The sequence below is a fragment of the Propithecus coquereli genome, unplaced genomic scaffold, assembly GCF_000956105.1.
Source record: "Propithecus coquereli isolate 6110/MARCELLA unplaced genomic scaffold, Pcoq_1.0 Scaffold314, whole genome shotgun sequence".
In the NCBI taxonomy this organism is placed as follows: domain Eukaryota; kingdom Metazoa; phylum Chordata; class Mammalia; order Primates; family Indriidae; genus Propithecus; species Propithecus coquereli.
In genome coordinates, this window is record NW_012148775.1 from 3136668 (window position 1) to 3152015 (window position 15348).

The window sequence follows — 15348 nt, forward strand, 5'->3', positions numbered from 1 at the left end:
AAAAAAAATCACCAAACTTCTAAATAAAGACTAAAACACTTCTAATATTAAGCATTGAAATAAATACAAGCCAAATGTACATTTGAGAAAGATTAATAAAAATAAGTAAGATAGTTATTTACCCAGTTATTCCATTCGGGGTCTGGTGTGGCTAGAGCCCACCCAGGGCAAAAGGCAGGAACGCACCTTGGACAAGAGGCCGCCCCACCGCTGGGCACATACACATGCACGTACACACTCCCCACTCACACTGGGATCGTGTAGACACACCAGGTATTGTCCGTGCCACCCTGCTGAAGGGCTAGCTGAAGCTGCCGTATTTGTACCTGCTGGCCACCCCTCCTTGACCCAACCAGGACCAGAACCAACACTGAACTGGGCTGATCAGCTTCCTTTCCTGGAAACCCGGAAGTGGGACGTGGAGCAGCTGAGCCGGATGCATTTGCACAGCTGTGTCACGAGGCCATGGAGTCGCAGCGAGCCGGAGCCTCGTGCACGGTTATGCATACGCAGCAGCCGCGAGCAGATAGACGGAGCCCCATCTACGGAGAGGGGCGGACACGAGGGCCACGGATCCAGAGCAGGAGCTGCCTTGGGCCCTGGTGGCTCCCCGGTTCTGTGTTCTGCCGTGTGAGACCAGGCTGCACTTTATTTCTGTGAGAGCTCTCTAGCCTTTCAGAGGCTACCAACTGGCGGCCCACTGACCAAACCTGGACTGCAGATGATTTTATTTGGCTCACACATCACTTAAACTTTTTTTTTTGGAGACACGGTCTCGCTCAGTGGCCCGAGCTAAAGTGCAGTGGCGTCATCATAGCTCGCTGCAGCCTCCGACCCCTGGGCTCAAGCGATCCTCCTGCCACAGCCTCCCAAGTAGCTGAGACTACAGGTGTGTGCCACCACGCCTGGCTAATTTTTCTATTTCTTGTAGAGATGGGGTCTTGCTATGTTGCTCAGACTGGTCTTGAACTCCTGGCCTCAAGTGATCCTCCCTCCTCAGCCTCCCAAAGTGCTGGGATTACAGGCATGAGCCACTGTGCCTGGCCTCATTTAAACATTTTTGACCCAACATACTAAAGTTTGGAGATTTCACCTAAAAATCCAGATTCCTGTCTTGAAATTCGGGAGATCTGGTCACACTGGACCCACACACAGTGCAACAAAATCAGCTGGAGCTGAGTCGTGGCCACCCCCTGCGGATGGGGCTTGTGTTTCTCACTCTGCCAGGGTCCTCCCCTCTTCTTGTTCCTTACGTCTTTTCCATTTCACTTACTTAAACTCCCTGACTGTCCCCCATAGGAAATTAACACTGATCCCATTCATATAATAAAGCTCCACTTCTTAATTTTAATTAGCCTGAGTAGAATCTCTGTTCCTTGCAATGAAAACTCCTCGATGAGAGCTCTGTGGCCGACACATCCATGGCAGTCTCCTCTCAACCGCTGCGCATCCAACAGCCATTGTCATCCTTCTTCCGTGCTAATAGAATCCCAATTTTGTGTTCAAGAGCCCACAAAGGTATCCCTTGGGCCTGTGGAAGGTAGGCCCTTCCTTCTAGCCCTGAGGGAGGAATCATGTTGGGTTGGCCATGCCACCCAGCTCTGACCAATGAGAAGCAATGGCAAATCTGCTGGAGGTCTTCCCTTTCCAACTAAACCAACAGGCCATTCTGAAAGAAAACCTTCAGTGACCACTCCTTTCCCATTCTACCTCCTCTGAAAATAATACGATGACCAGCACTTTGGCAGCCATTTTGTGACCATGAGGTTTCAAACACAGGGTCAAATGCCCAACGTGCAGAGGATGATGGAGAGGAAGGGCAAAAAGCATCTGGGTCCCTGATGACATTGTCGAGCTGCTGAACCTTCCCTGGACTCTGTCTGACTTTGGGCTTGTTGTTAAATCAACAATCACTATTCTAGTAGTTTAACCCATTATTGACTATATTTAGTGCTACTTGCAGCTGGAGGGATCTAAGTCCTTTGATGTCTGTTAGTAATAAGCAGGGGAGACTCTTCTTGTTATAGAAAACAATGAATATCCATACTTATTTCCAAGTCAATCCCTCATTGCCAACATGACCAGGGTCATTTATGTATTTCTGAGAAGACTTGAAGTAAGAGAAACAAAGAAACATGTAATCCCTGCTATATGTTTTTGCCATTCTCTGAGATCTTTCCTAATCCTGGGAGAAACAGACGACATTTCCATTCACGGAAACAAGAGCTTTTTGAACAGGATTATTAAAAATTAGATACAAACATCATCACCTAAAGGTCCTGTATATTCCAGAGGCTTGGGAGATCTTTTGTGGTAGATCTGGTATCATTCAATAATATTGATTTTTTTTTTTTTAAGGGCAGGCTATTCAGAAGGCAAAGAGTTTTAAACATTCTTTTTTTTTTTTTGAGACAGAGTCTGGCTCTCTGTTGCCCTGGCTAGAGTGAGTGCTGTGGTGTCAGCCTAGCTCACAGCAACCTCAAACTCCTGGGCTCAAGCGATCCTCCTGCCTCAGCCTCCCAAGTAGCTGGGACTACAGGAATGCACCACCATGCCCAGCTAATTTTTTCTCTCTATATATATTTTTAGTTGTCCAAATAATTTCTTTCTATTTTTAGTAGAGACGGGGTCTTGCTCTTGCTCAGGCTGGTCTCGAACTCCTGACCTTGAGTGACCCACCCACCTCGGCCTCCCAGAGTGCTAGGATTACAGGCGTGAGCCACCACATCCGGCCTAAACATTCATTTTGTTAGGCAGAGAAAGCCCTCAACTGTGAGTCCTTTTACCCCCGTCCCTGGAAGATAATCCTGCCCACCAAGCCCTCCTTCCCACCCAGCCCCCAGCTCCTCTGGGTTATTGGAGAGGGAAGGAGTGGACAAGATTATCCAGCAGCATCTGACCAGCTGGAAGGCAAAGGAGACAAGCGAAGGCTCTGTGTTCCCCAGGAGTGCTCAGCTGCCCAGAAATAATCAGAGCCACAGCCACACGTGGTTCAAGGAAATGAGGATGTCAGAGGGAGAAAAATCCACCCTTCTGCCTCCTCTCTGTCTGCCTGGGCTGGCGGGGTGGGGGCTGCAGCCCACATTTTAGGGACCCAGGATTGTTTGCCATTGACCTACAGCTTGAACCAGAAGAGGTTCCCCCTTGTGACCTCCACACCATTAGAAGAAAATGTCATCCCCAACAGATTCAAAGTCACGATGTTGGTGGCCAGTGGTGCCACTTTCCCCCCTTATTGGAAAGGAGATTATCGTATTAAAGCACTGAGACAACCTTGGAGGAACAAAGGTAGCAAGGTTGTTAAGCTGGACCGTCACTAGGAAATTATGACACGCGAACAAACATAGACTCTCGCAATGTCCATCAGTGACATGTTTTAATAAGAGATGAACGCACACATCTGGCTTCCTTGCAGTGTTTACTTCCAGCAGAGGGTCCCTCTTCCCTGGCCTTTGATGGGATCTGCCAGCTTCCTCCCTCCTTGCCCACGCCCCCTGCCTTCACCAGGGGAGAAAGGCTCGTGTAAACTGAATCGCGGAAGTGGATACAGTCTGCCGAGACATAGCTCCAGCCCTCCCGAGGCCAACCCCAAACCCAGTTGGCCTCCCTCCTCTTCCTCTGGAAATGTACACGTTTCACACATCTGGGCGCTCTCAGCCCTCTCCACTCAATGGCTCCCCTGCCAGGAGTTCCAGCGCTGGAATCCCAGGGGCACCTTTGTGGAAAGACCAAGACAGCCCCTGATTCCTGGTCCCCTGATCCCGATGGGAGGGGGTGGTTGGTGTAGCATCCTTTTGGTTTCTCCGCCCATCCAACCAGCTACCCGTGCACAAAATCCAAATCCCTGAAACCTGAGTCAATGGTTTTCCTTCCCCAAGAATCATGATTCAGCCCAACCAAGGAGGGGGCCAGAGAAGAAGCCCGGCATGGCCTTCCCCGCTTCCCCTGCTTTGGCTTTGGCCTTGATTCTCACCTCCCTTTGGCCTCAGTCCCCATTCCTGGGGAGCAACAGCTCTCTGAGGCCGTCATCTGGTACAAGCTCAGCTGTCCCCAGGGACACATCTGGATCTCCCGGAGCCGGACACAGCAACCCCAGAGAGGGCCAGGCCAGAGCATGTGGCTCGAGTTCAAATGCACATCCGTCTGCCAGAGTCTCCACTCGGCAGGCCCTGGGGAGGCATTGGTGGGGCCCCTGCCAAGGAAGTGTTTTTCTGACCCCAGAAAAAGCTGCTCAGCCACACCTAGGCCACCCGCAATCTCAGAGAAGAAAGCCTGGGGCCAGGGGTGTGGGAGAAACCCACTGAACAGGTCCGGTCAGTGGACGGCAGGTGTTGCCCGGACCTGGACTGTATCTACAGGGAACGTTTGGTTCTTGATCTCCAAGGGTGTAACCAGGTGACTCTGGGTAGCATCTGGTTGGCTGCTGGCATCACCGGACCCTCCTAGTGTGGTAGTTTTCCCATGCAGATCCTCAGGTTGTTAACAAACCTTCCCCCACAGGTACAGAGAACCCCCTAGAGCCAACACTCCCCATCCCCGGGTGGACCTCAATGAATATGAGCAAACGGAGTCAAGACACAAAACCCTGTCGGTCCAGGTCGTCCTCTTGGGTGAGTTCTTGATGTCGGCAGTGACGATCAGTGCCCCAGCTGGGCTCCTGCAGCTCCCCCAAGTTCTGCAGCCTCAAAGACCAGTTCAGCCCCCCATCAGTCACTATTCCTGAGAACCAGAGTTCGACCTGGTGACGCCTGCACTGTGCGCCCCTCGGCCGACCATCTCCTGGCCCCACTCCCGGTGGCTGGACTCCTGCAGTCCTCGGCCTTTGGTCTCAATGGGCAAAAAGCAGGAGGCCAGGGCGGCCAGGAGGCAGCAGCCACTGTAAACCGCCAGAGTCAGGTACACGGACGATTCCAACATCACCTGGGGAGGGAGACACAGGTGAGAGCATGAAGCATTGGTATCACCAGCCATCAAATAACACTGATAACACCAGGCCCTCTCATAAGCATTCCATGCTGCGGCTCTATGAGCTAAGTACTTCATCCCCATTTTACAGAGGGGAAAACTGAGGCTCAAAAAGGCTAAGCGGTATACCCAAGTTCATACAGATAATAAGGATGGGACTGGGATTTGAGCTCAGGTCTGTCAGGTTCAAGTCTGGACTCCTTATAACTACACTGTCTCCCGGGCCCATGGCTGTCCAAACTTCCTAGCTTCATGGCATGGGGCAAAGCACGCGACAGCGCTGAATCCCAGTTCCTCTTCTGCCGAAGGGCACAGGACAGGGTCGCTTCCCAATGAGAAGCTACCTGGATGCACCTGCCACCTGGCACCGTGCAGAATGCAGATGGGTGCTCGGCAGGGGCTGGGCTCAATGGGAAGAGACTGCTTAGTGGGAACAGGGTTTCCATTTGGGGTGACAGGAATGTTTTAGAGCTGGATAGAGATGGTGGTGGTACAACAATAGGAATGTGCTGAAAGCCACCGAATTGTTTCCTTTGAGATGGTTAATTTAATGTTAAATGACTTTTACCTCAATAAAAAAAGTGATGCAAACAGAAAAAAATTAGATATTCAAAAAGCAAAAAGACTTAACAAGATCTATAAAACTGGGTAGCGATGCTTCGAGACACACGAAGAGCTGCATGATGCTGCAATCACATCTAATCATCCAACTCAAAAAGCAGGAACTGGGACGTTTGTTTTCTACTAAATCACGTTGGCTGACTTGTTTTCGTCCAGATTGTTTTCAGCCAAATTCCTGGCAGCCCCGGGTCTTTGGCACAGGAAAGACCTGGCTTTGCTTTCCCGGCTTGTCTACTGCCCGGCTTCAGGGCTTTGGGCAAGTCCATTTATCCTCGGAGCCTCAATTTTCTCATCTGCAAGCAACGTCTCTTCTCTCCGAGGGTGTGTCCGTAGGATAAAATAGGCCACTGTACACAGGGCACTGCAGATAGTCAACAAATAGTAACTGCTGGCCGTGCATTGGGTTTGGTCACCCCCGCCCCTCTGTATTTGCAGGCGACACCCACCTGGGCAATGAACGGCGTGATGAGGGCACCGACTCTTGCCATGCCACTGCAGGTGCCCAGGCCCAGCGCCCGAGTCGCCGTGGGGTAGACCTGCAACACAGCGGTGGACGGGGGCTTGGGAAAGTGCAGATTCCTCCTTCTCTGCAGCTCTGGGCTGATGGGACCGACCCCACGCACAGGCCTGAAGCCAGAGCAATCCCCTGGGTGTTGGATGGGGACTCTCATCCCAAAGAGGATGGGAGGTTCAACTGAGAAAGAGGGCAAGAGGCTGAACCATGGGTGGGAACCCAGGAAGGGGGTCCTCCTTCCCCTGGGAGGGGGGATCCCCAAAGACTCCTCCGCCAGGAACTGCTGCACATTCAGGCCCCAGGTATTGCTCTACCTTCCACTTTTCATGAGTGCAGCTTGCAGCACTGGTCCTGGGCTTTCAAGGAATTTCATAAAGAGATTGAAATGTTTACGGCTTCTCAGTTTGTACCCAGTAGGGGCCACGTGCCTAGCTCTTCCCTGGGCAAAATGAGAAGGGTTGTGCAACTTCCAGGCCAAGGGGGAGTGTTTTCTCTACTCCCTTCCCCTGTCTGCTGGCTGCGGGGAGGACTCCGGGGCCCTAGGACAGCGCTTCTCAACCTGGGAACCACGGATGTTTGGGGATGAGTCATTCTGTGTCACGAGGGATTTTCCGGTGCATTCTAAGATGTTTAGCGGCATCCTACCCACTAGATGCCAGTAGCTCTTCTGTCCCCCTGCCCCCCATTACGACAACGCAGAACATCTCCAGACATTGCCAAATGTCCCCTGAAGCAAAATCACAAGATGCAAGGAGTCTGCGTGCCTGAACCACTGTGGGGAGGAAAGCTGTCCCCCAACCAAGATCATCCATGTTGAACACTTTCACAAGTGAGAAGTTTCTATTGTGTCAAAACACTTTACTTTAGGATTTCTTTCTTTTTTTTTTTCTTTTTTTTTTGAGACAAAGTGTCACTCTATTGCCTGGGCTAGAGTGCAGTGGCATCATCACAGCTCACTGCAACCTCAAACTCCTGGGCTCAACCAATCCTCCTACCTAAGCATCCCAAGTAGCTGGGACTACAGGCATGCGCCACCACACCTGGCTAATTTTGCTATTTTTTGTAGAGAGGAGGCCTTGCTATGTTTCCCTGGCCGGTCTCGAACTCCTGGCCTCAAGTGATCCTCCCATCTCAGCCTCCCAAAGTACAGGGATTACAGGCATGAGCCACTATGTCTGGCCTCAATGTAATTTTTAAAAACGAATTAGTATTATAATCCCATTTTTTCTTTCTATTATGGAGAATTTTAAGAATAGACTCAAGTAAAATGGTCTAATAAATTCCCTAGTACCAAGCACTGTAACCTGTGCTTATTTTAGGAACACCTTTCTTATCCTCTTTCCCTCCTGAGTTACACTGAAGCAAATCCCAGAGAGGATATCATTCTGTCCACTAGATACTTCTGTGTGTGCTACTTTGAAGAATATTTTTCTTTTAGAAAAGGATTGTGGACATTTCCCATGTCCATATTTATCTTCTATAATACTAGTATGATTTCTAATGGGTGCACAGAATTCTATCACTTAAAATTTATTTAACCCAAGTAGCCAGCTAGGTTAGTTTAAGCCGGAGGTCGGAGGACTCTTTCTGTTTTTTTTTTTTTTTTTTTTTTTTTGAGACAGAGTCTCACTGTGTTGCCCCTGCTAGAGTGCCGTGGCGTCAGCCTAGCTCACAGCAACCTCAAACTCCTGGGCTCGAGCGATCCTCCTGCCTCAGCCTCCCGAGTAGCTGGGACTACAGGCATGCGCCACCATGCCCAGCTAATTTTTTCTATGTATTTTTAGTTGTCCGATTAATTACTTTCTATTTTAGTAGAGACGGGGTCTCGCTCTTGCTCAGGCTGGTTTCTAACTACTGAGCTCAAACAATCCGCCCGCCTCGGCCTCCCAGAGAGCTAGGATTACAGGTGTGAGCCACCGCGCCTGGCCCGGTGGACTCTTTCTTAAATGACCAGAAAGTAAATATGTTGGGCTTTGAGGGCCATAGGGTTTCTGGCAGCTACTCAACTCTGCCAATGTAGCACAAAAGCAGTGTAGACACAATAGTAGTAAATGAAAGGGTGTGGTGTGTTCCAATAAAACTTTATTAATGAATACTGTAATTTGAACTTCATCTGTGTCCCTCCACTAGAAATCACACATAACTCTCTCCTGAGACCCTGACAGCCACCTCCCTGCACCCTATTGGCCTTGGGTGGCAGTTCCCCCAGCCACCTCTGCCCCATTGTGAGCCCTGGGGCACTGCTCTGCCACTTGTGGGTTTCCCTAATCCCTACCTCACACCACTGTAACTCGTTTCTTTATAAAACTCTTCTCAATTACCCGTTTACTCACTTCAACTAATAGCATGCACCAACATATATACGCTTATGAAAAAACATCTGGAAACATACACACTGGACTATTCAAGATGGTTGCCTCCAGCAGGAGAGAATGTGGGGCTCTTTCAGTTTGGTTTTAGACAGTTATATAAAATTTGCAATTTTGACACTGAGCATAAGCTTCTAGGAGTGGGAAAAATAGCTGAAAAATAAGCTGAAATAATGAAGGGCTTCACAGTCACCACCCAACCCCAGAGACAAATTTCATTCTGCGCAGTCCAGGCTGGGTGTTTCCGGAGGCAGAGCTTCCCCCCTCCCTGCCCCCGCTCTTCCCAGACACCCCTCCTACCTCAGGTGTGTAAACATAGGCTGCTTGGAAGCCTCCAGAAATAAACGCTCTGGCAATGAAGAGTAACAGAGTGAGCACATTTCTAGGGAGAGGGGGAAAAAAAGCAGATGATGGTTATTTGCTTTTTTCTATCTGCTTGTTTCGGCAAAGTGCTATCTTCCCAGGTGAAATTTATACCCTCGCAAATTGGCAGAGGTCACCTCCCCCCCAGCACACATTCATGCAGACAGGCATGCGTGTTCCAGGACCACCCAAAAGGCCTGCTTTTGTAAGATTGTCATTCTCCAAAGCATCAGGTTGAGAGGGTGGAGTATCTCTGGTACCCAGCTTGGGGGCAAGATTGGGGAGAAGAGATATAAATAATTGAAAGCCCGGACAGGAACTTGCTGGGGCAGGAATTGAACCAGGAACCAGCTGTGCTAGGGAAAGTAAACTACTATTCACTATTTTTAGGATAATTCTGGTCCTCAGCCCTCTCTTCCATTGTTCCCATAGACTTCCCAGAACACCAACATTTCAGGGTTTAAGCTACATGTCTCGACCTTCCTCAAACCAAGACGTGGCCAAAAGATCCCTCATTGGGTTTGGTCTGGGGCCTCTCAGAGGTCAAGAGAGGCACAGGCTACTTCTATATTTTGAGGTTCCTGGTAGATGGAAAAATAGAAAAATGCCAAAATGGGATTTAAAAACAGGGTCTATTTGAAATATTAAATATTCCCACTGGATAAATTGAGATTTAACACATATATAAATTAAATGGCTACGTGCATGATCTCATTGGGAGATGATGTCAAAAGTCTAAATTTATTAGAGCGAGACTGGGGCCAAAGTGCCCTCCTGCCCCCACCCACATCAGAGGCCCTACCTAAAGCCTGATAACCCACCTTCCAACACAGATAAACAGCAGGAGGCTGCAGAAGGAGAAGACAACGAAACACAGAGCCATGGTCTTCTTGCGGCCCAGGCGGTCAATGATCCACAGAGTCACGAGGACGCCTGGAAGGGGAGCAGGGTGTGGCAGGCAGCTGCCAGTGTGGTTCCCAACGACCCCCACCATGGTATGCACACCCTGTATCATCCCTCCCTCCCCTTGGGAGTGGACTAGACCTAGTGACTCACTTCTAATGACTAGAAGTCAGCAAAACTGATGGAGTGTCACGTCCGAGATGAGGTTATAAAAGACTGTGACTTCTGTTTTGCTAGCATTCCCTATCCCTGGCTCTTCTCATGTGCTTGCCTTGATGGAGAAGCCCCCTGGCAAGGAACTGAAGGTAGATCTCTGGCCAACAGCCAGTGAAAAACGGAGACCCTCCTTCCAACTACCCTCGAGGAATTGAATCCCGCCAACAACCACGTGAGCGAGTGTGGAAGTGGATCCTGCCTCAGTCAAGCTTTCAGATGAGACCGCAGACCCTGGGCCAACTCCTTGATTACAGCCGTGTGAAATACGCTGAAGCAGAGGACCCAGGTGAGCCACTCCTGGATTTCTGACTCATGGCCACTGTGAGATAATGAGTGTGTGTTGTTTTAAGCCACTGCATGTTGGGACGATGTGTTGCATGGCAACAGATAACGAATACAGGCACCAACAGGAGCCTGAATGGTGGCATTCACTGCATCCAAGCAGGGGAACACCTGGACTGGGAGACAGAAACACCTGGGTTCTAAGGCCTCCACTTGCCTCTAACTTGTTGTGTGGCCTCAGGCTAGTCCCTTGCCTCCCCTGAACCTCAGCTTCTTCATCTGTAAACTGGGACTAAAAAAATAATACACTCCACCTTGGTAGAGCTAGTATAGTATAGCATAGTACTTTTTATTAATAATAATTAAATGTGGGCTAAGTATTTTTACATCTATTATATTGTTTAATCATCAAAAAAACCCTCTAAAATAAATGCTATTAATAGTCCCATTTTCCACATTTATTCGGTCAATAAATTAAGTGCCCATTGTGTCAGGAACTGTTCTAGGAGTTTAGAATGCATCCATGAACAAAAAAAACTAAGACAAGCAACATAATAAATCAAGAGAAGAAGGACCTGAGTTTCAGAGAGGTAAAGTCACAGAAATGGAGATTAGCCATGCTGATTTAACTTCCGAGCCTTCAATCTTACCTGCTAAGCTATATGAGGAAAGGGTTTTATTTATGTGCTTATTTATTTAATTTATTTTTTTAGAGACAGGGTCTCACACTATCACCCAGGCTGGAGGGCAGTGGTGCCATCATAGCTCACTGTAGCCTTGAACTCCTGGGCTCAAGCGATCCTCCCACCTCAGCCTCCTGAGTAGCTGAAACTACAGGCACATGGCTAATTTTTCCATTTTTTGTAGAGATGGGGTCTCACTCTTGTTCAGGCTGGTCTCAGACTCCTGGCCTCAACTGATCCTCCCGCCTCAGCTTCCCAAAGTGCTGGGATTACCGCACCCAGCCAGATTTGTATTTTTCATGCTCCACCGATCCTTCCCAATGTGTCTGGTGTTAGGGGACAATTCTAATTCTCCATGGGTCTCTCATATTCCTGTACATCTTGTGAGCGGAGGCATTAGCTGCCCTTCTGTTCCAGACTATTGTGTCAAGGTTGTTTGTATTGCAAACAGCCTTAGAAGGTAGAGATACTGCCTCCCTGTGGATCAAAGGACACTTTTGTTTATTGCCTAATATAATAAAGATGATGTCTCCCTTTGAGGCAGAGGTTGGGCAGATTTCTGGAAGCCCATTATAAAAGATTGAGGTTCCCTAAACTTTGGGTTCCTCAGTTGTGTTGCAAATCCATTGCATGTGTTAGCATCCACCTGGGTCCTTTCTCATCCCCATGGGACTTGGGGGCAAGGGAAACTGTCACCAGTACACTGCTCATGCTGCTCGCTGTAATAGTCTTTTGTCTCTGACCCAGGAGTCTCATGTCTTCTATCAGCATGCATCAAACTGGGCAGATTAACTTGTTAGCCTTCAAGTAGGGTAAAATCTGAGACCTGTCACAGTTCTTGACAACTTGTAGCTGAGAATTGAGAAAAAAAAAATTCCCTGGCTGACCTAGAAATGGAATTTGCTTCCAAGTGGCACAGACAGAGCCACCAGCTGAACAACTGTCATCTTCTCAGGCTTCCCTGCCCCAGCCTCACCTTGCACAGGTCCCTCACCTGGGAATTCGGAGAGGGTGGTCCACAGCAAGTCCATGTAATCCTCCTCACTCAGGTACTCACAGGCCAGGCTGCATTTTGCCTCTACTGCCTTCTTCCGACTGGAGACTGGGGACGGGGGCGGGTGGAAAGAGAGAGAGAGAGAATGAGTCATACACAGCCTTAAGTCACATCTTCTTGTTCCCCATACTTCCTTCCTTGGGTATGAATTTTCTCATAAAACTGGGGCTAATAAAACCACTGTGCAAGGTCATCACATAGCAGGTGTTTTTTTGGCACACAGACTCTAGGGTGGTCCCCTGATCTCCACCTCCTGGTACTCACACTCTTGTGTGATCCCCTCCCCTGGGATGTGTGACTTGCTTCTAGCCAATAGAGCACAGCAAAGGAGATGGGACGTGTGTGACTATTATGTAAGTTTGCAATGCCCGTCTTGCTGGGACTGTCTCTTACTCTCTCCTTTGCTGACTGTGAAGGGCAAGTGGCCATGTTGGTGACCATCACGGCAAGGAACTGAGGGCAGCCTCTAGTATGAAGGTGTCTCAGCCGACAGCTGGTATGAATCTGAAGCTCTGGGCCCTACAGCCACAAGCAATTGAATGCTACCAACAACCCACATAAGTGGGGCAGAGGGTCCTTCCACAGTCGAGCCTCTAGGTGAGAACTCAGTCCTGCTGGTGCCTTGATTGCAGCTTTGCAAAAGACCCAGCTAAGTCGTGCCCTGACTCCTGACCCACAGAAACTATGAAATAATGAATGTGTGTTGTTTCAGGCTACTAAGTTTGTGGTAATGTTGTTACACAGCAATAGGTAACTGATACATGCTCATCACCTGTGCATATACCTCACACACACACCCCCTTCTACCTGTTTATTAAAAGTGAATCAGAGTGGAACCCAGTGGCCAAAGAGGTGCTGGAAATACAATTTTTACCCTCGGTTCAGGCTGAGTTAATAATGAAGGATGAACTCTCCACTGCTTTCTTTCAGACCTTGCTTTAGTCTCAAATTATAGGACTGGTCTCTTAAAGATAGAGGTGCCATGGTCTGAAAGATGTCCCCACAAAAATTCACGTTGAAACCTAATCCTCATGGCGGTGGTACTAAGAGGCGGGGTCTTTGGGAAGTGATTTGAGCAGAGCCCTCACAAATGAGATTAGCACCCTCATGAAAGAGGTTGAAGGGCAAACTCTGACCTGTGCACCAAATCTGATCCCTGCCTCTTTTTGCCTGGCCCATGTACTAAAAATGGTTTTTACACTTTCAAATGATTTTTAGGAATCAAAAGAATTCATGAGGCTGTCAGCTGAAGACTCACGATGTTCATAAATTTGTAAAGGAGAGCTTTGTTTCCCTTAAAGCATTGCAGCCTGCAGTCTGGTCATCCTGACAGGGTGGGAAGCATAGCCTTGGGCAGAAGCCAAAAGCAAGCACTTTGAGGGAGGGAAGGATAGGACGAGATATTTATGCTGAATGGTTTGGTAATTAACATATTCAACAGGTTATAGGGGGAGCTATAAATATTCATGAAGGGGAGGTGTGCACGTGCATAGTAGGCTAATATAGGTGTAACATGGTCCCAGTGTTCACCTTGGGGTGGAGACTTGATGTTTAAATATATTACAATTAGCCTTTATAAGTCAAAAGTTGAAGCAGAGGACATGAAGTCTGTCTGTGTGCAGCTTCTGTAGACTGGCCAGAAATACTCCACGTCCGTGGTCTCTTGCCAGGAAGGAATGTTGGTCCATTATTGTGCTGCAGGGAGGGGCAGATTCAGGAGGTTGGTTGAACTCAGCAGTAGAATAAGTCTTTGAAAGGGCTGGTTTCCCTTTAGCCCTTAGGAAAGACAGCCTAACGGCTGTTAGTGAGAGAGGGGGTATAACAAAGCATGTCCAACCTCCCGTCCTGTCGTGGTCAGCAACTCAGTTTTAAAGATTTCTCTGGGGTCCCCTGGGCCAAGAAGGGGTCCATTCGGTTGGGTGGGGGGTTAGAATTTTATTTTTATTTCTCAGTCATAAACATTATATAAAATTCAAATCTGTGTTCATAAATAAGGTTGTATTGGAACACAAGCAATGTTTCTCATTTATATATTGCCCATAGCCGACTTCCTGCTACAGACGCCAGAGTTGCATGGCCCACAAAGCCTGAAATATTTACTTCCTGGCCCTTTATAGAAAAAGTTTGCCAACCCCTGCTTTTTAACATTGCCCTGGATCCTCTGTTTAGCTTAAGTGCTAGTATTAGGGGATGCAATCTACGTTCGATCAATACCAAACCCTACAGCTGAACCTAAACCGAGGCTCTTCCGCAGAGCGTTTCACGTCGACTCTCCCCACCCCCCAGTGAGCTGTGACTCCACTATCTCGTTAAGTCCTTATGCCAATAAACAAAACTATTACCTAAGATTATCGAGGCTTAATATGAAAAAGGATAATTGGGCAAACCTTAAAGACAAGCAGGAACTTGAGTCCTTTATCCTCCAATCTGGGTTCAATGCTAGGAATCTAGTATTATTTTAAATGTGGAAGGGTTTAAAAGCACAGACATCCACATATAGAATTTTCTTTTTATTCTTTCCCTTTGTCCAGTGGTTCCCACCTCCAGCTGCACAACAGAATCACACGAGGAGCTTTTGAAAGTTGCTAATGCCCTGGCTTCACTCGCACCCCCCCCACCCCTGAGATACTGATTAAATTGGCCTGGGCATTGTTTAAAAGCTTTCCAGATGATTCTATTATGTGGCCAGGGTGGAGATCCAACCTGGTTCTCAAACTTAATGTGCACATTACAATTGCTGCGGGATTATTTCCATAAAACTCTGAGTACTGTACTACGTGGGGCTCTTTAGGGGATTAGCAATGATCATTTTAACCTACATGCAATTTTCCCCTTAAATGCTGGTAGAAAAAAATTAATTGGGAGGCTGTTAGGCTGAGACCACTCCTGCATTCTAGATTCCCGCGTAAGCAAACCTGAAACCCAACCCAGAGTAACTTAAGGAATCAGAAACTACCAACTAACCTCTACTAGGTGTGTCAAGGCTACTGTTCCACTTTAACTAATGAAACAATTTTTTTATCTTGCTTCTGTGTGTACCTTATGTTTAAGCTTATGGGAGGCCACTGTTTTGATTCGGCTTCCTGCACCAGGGCCTGGCAGTCCAGGCCAAACCAAAATGGAGTCACTTTTGCTAAGTGACGTAATCAAACTGAACTTTTAAAGGAGCCACGTTGCAAAAAAAAAAGAAGATTCACAGCAGCAACCTCTATGAAGGAGCCCACCTGAGCTGGCATGAAAAGGAAGTCCCTTCTGTTTTAACCCTATAAGAAAAGTCACTTTGAAACAACCCATCCTCTTTTTGTTCCTTGTTCCTGCTTTCTTCAGCTCTTTTCTGCTGATTCATGAATCGCTGTCTATTCTCTGAAATGTTCATGT

The 15348-nt window shown here is 48.1% G+C and overlaps 1 protein-coding gene across 1 annotated transcript in view; it reads right to left on the reverse strand.

Annotated features, from left to right (window-relative positions):
* Positions 1-4570: 4570 nt before the first annotated feature.
* Positions 4571-15348, reverse strand: part of SVOP (SV2 related protein homolog (rat)) — a 63327-nt gene continuing 52549 nt past the window's right edge. Inside the window, exons 13-17 of the mRNA XM_012650222.1 lie at positions 11911-12018; positions 9654-9765; positions 8770-8851; positions 6033-6122; positions 4571-4920 (exon numbers count right to left, since the gene is read on the reverse strand). Coding sequence (XP_012505676.1) covers positions 4714-4920; positions 6033-6122; positions 8770-8851; positions 9654-9765; positions 11911-12018 — 599 coding nt within the window. The 3' untranslated portion in view covers positions 4571-4713. The remainder of the gene's footprint in view (positions 4921-6032; positions 6123-8769; positions 8852-9653; positions 9766-11910; positions 12019-15348) is intronic.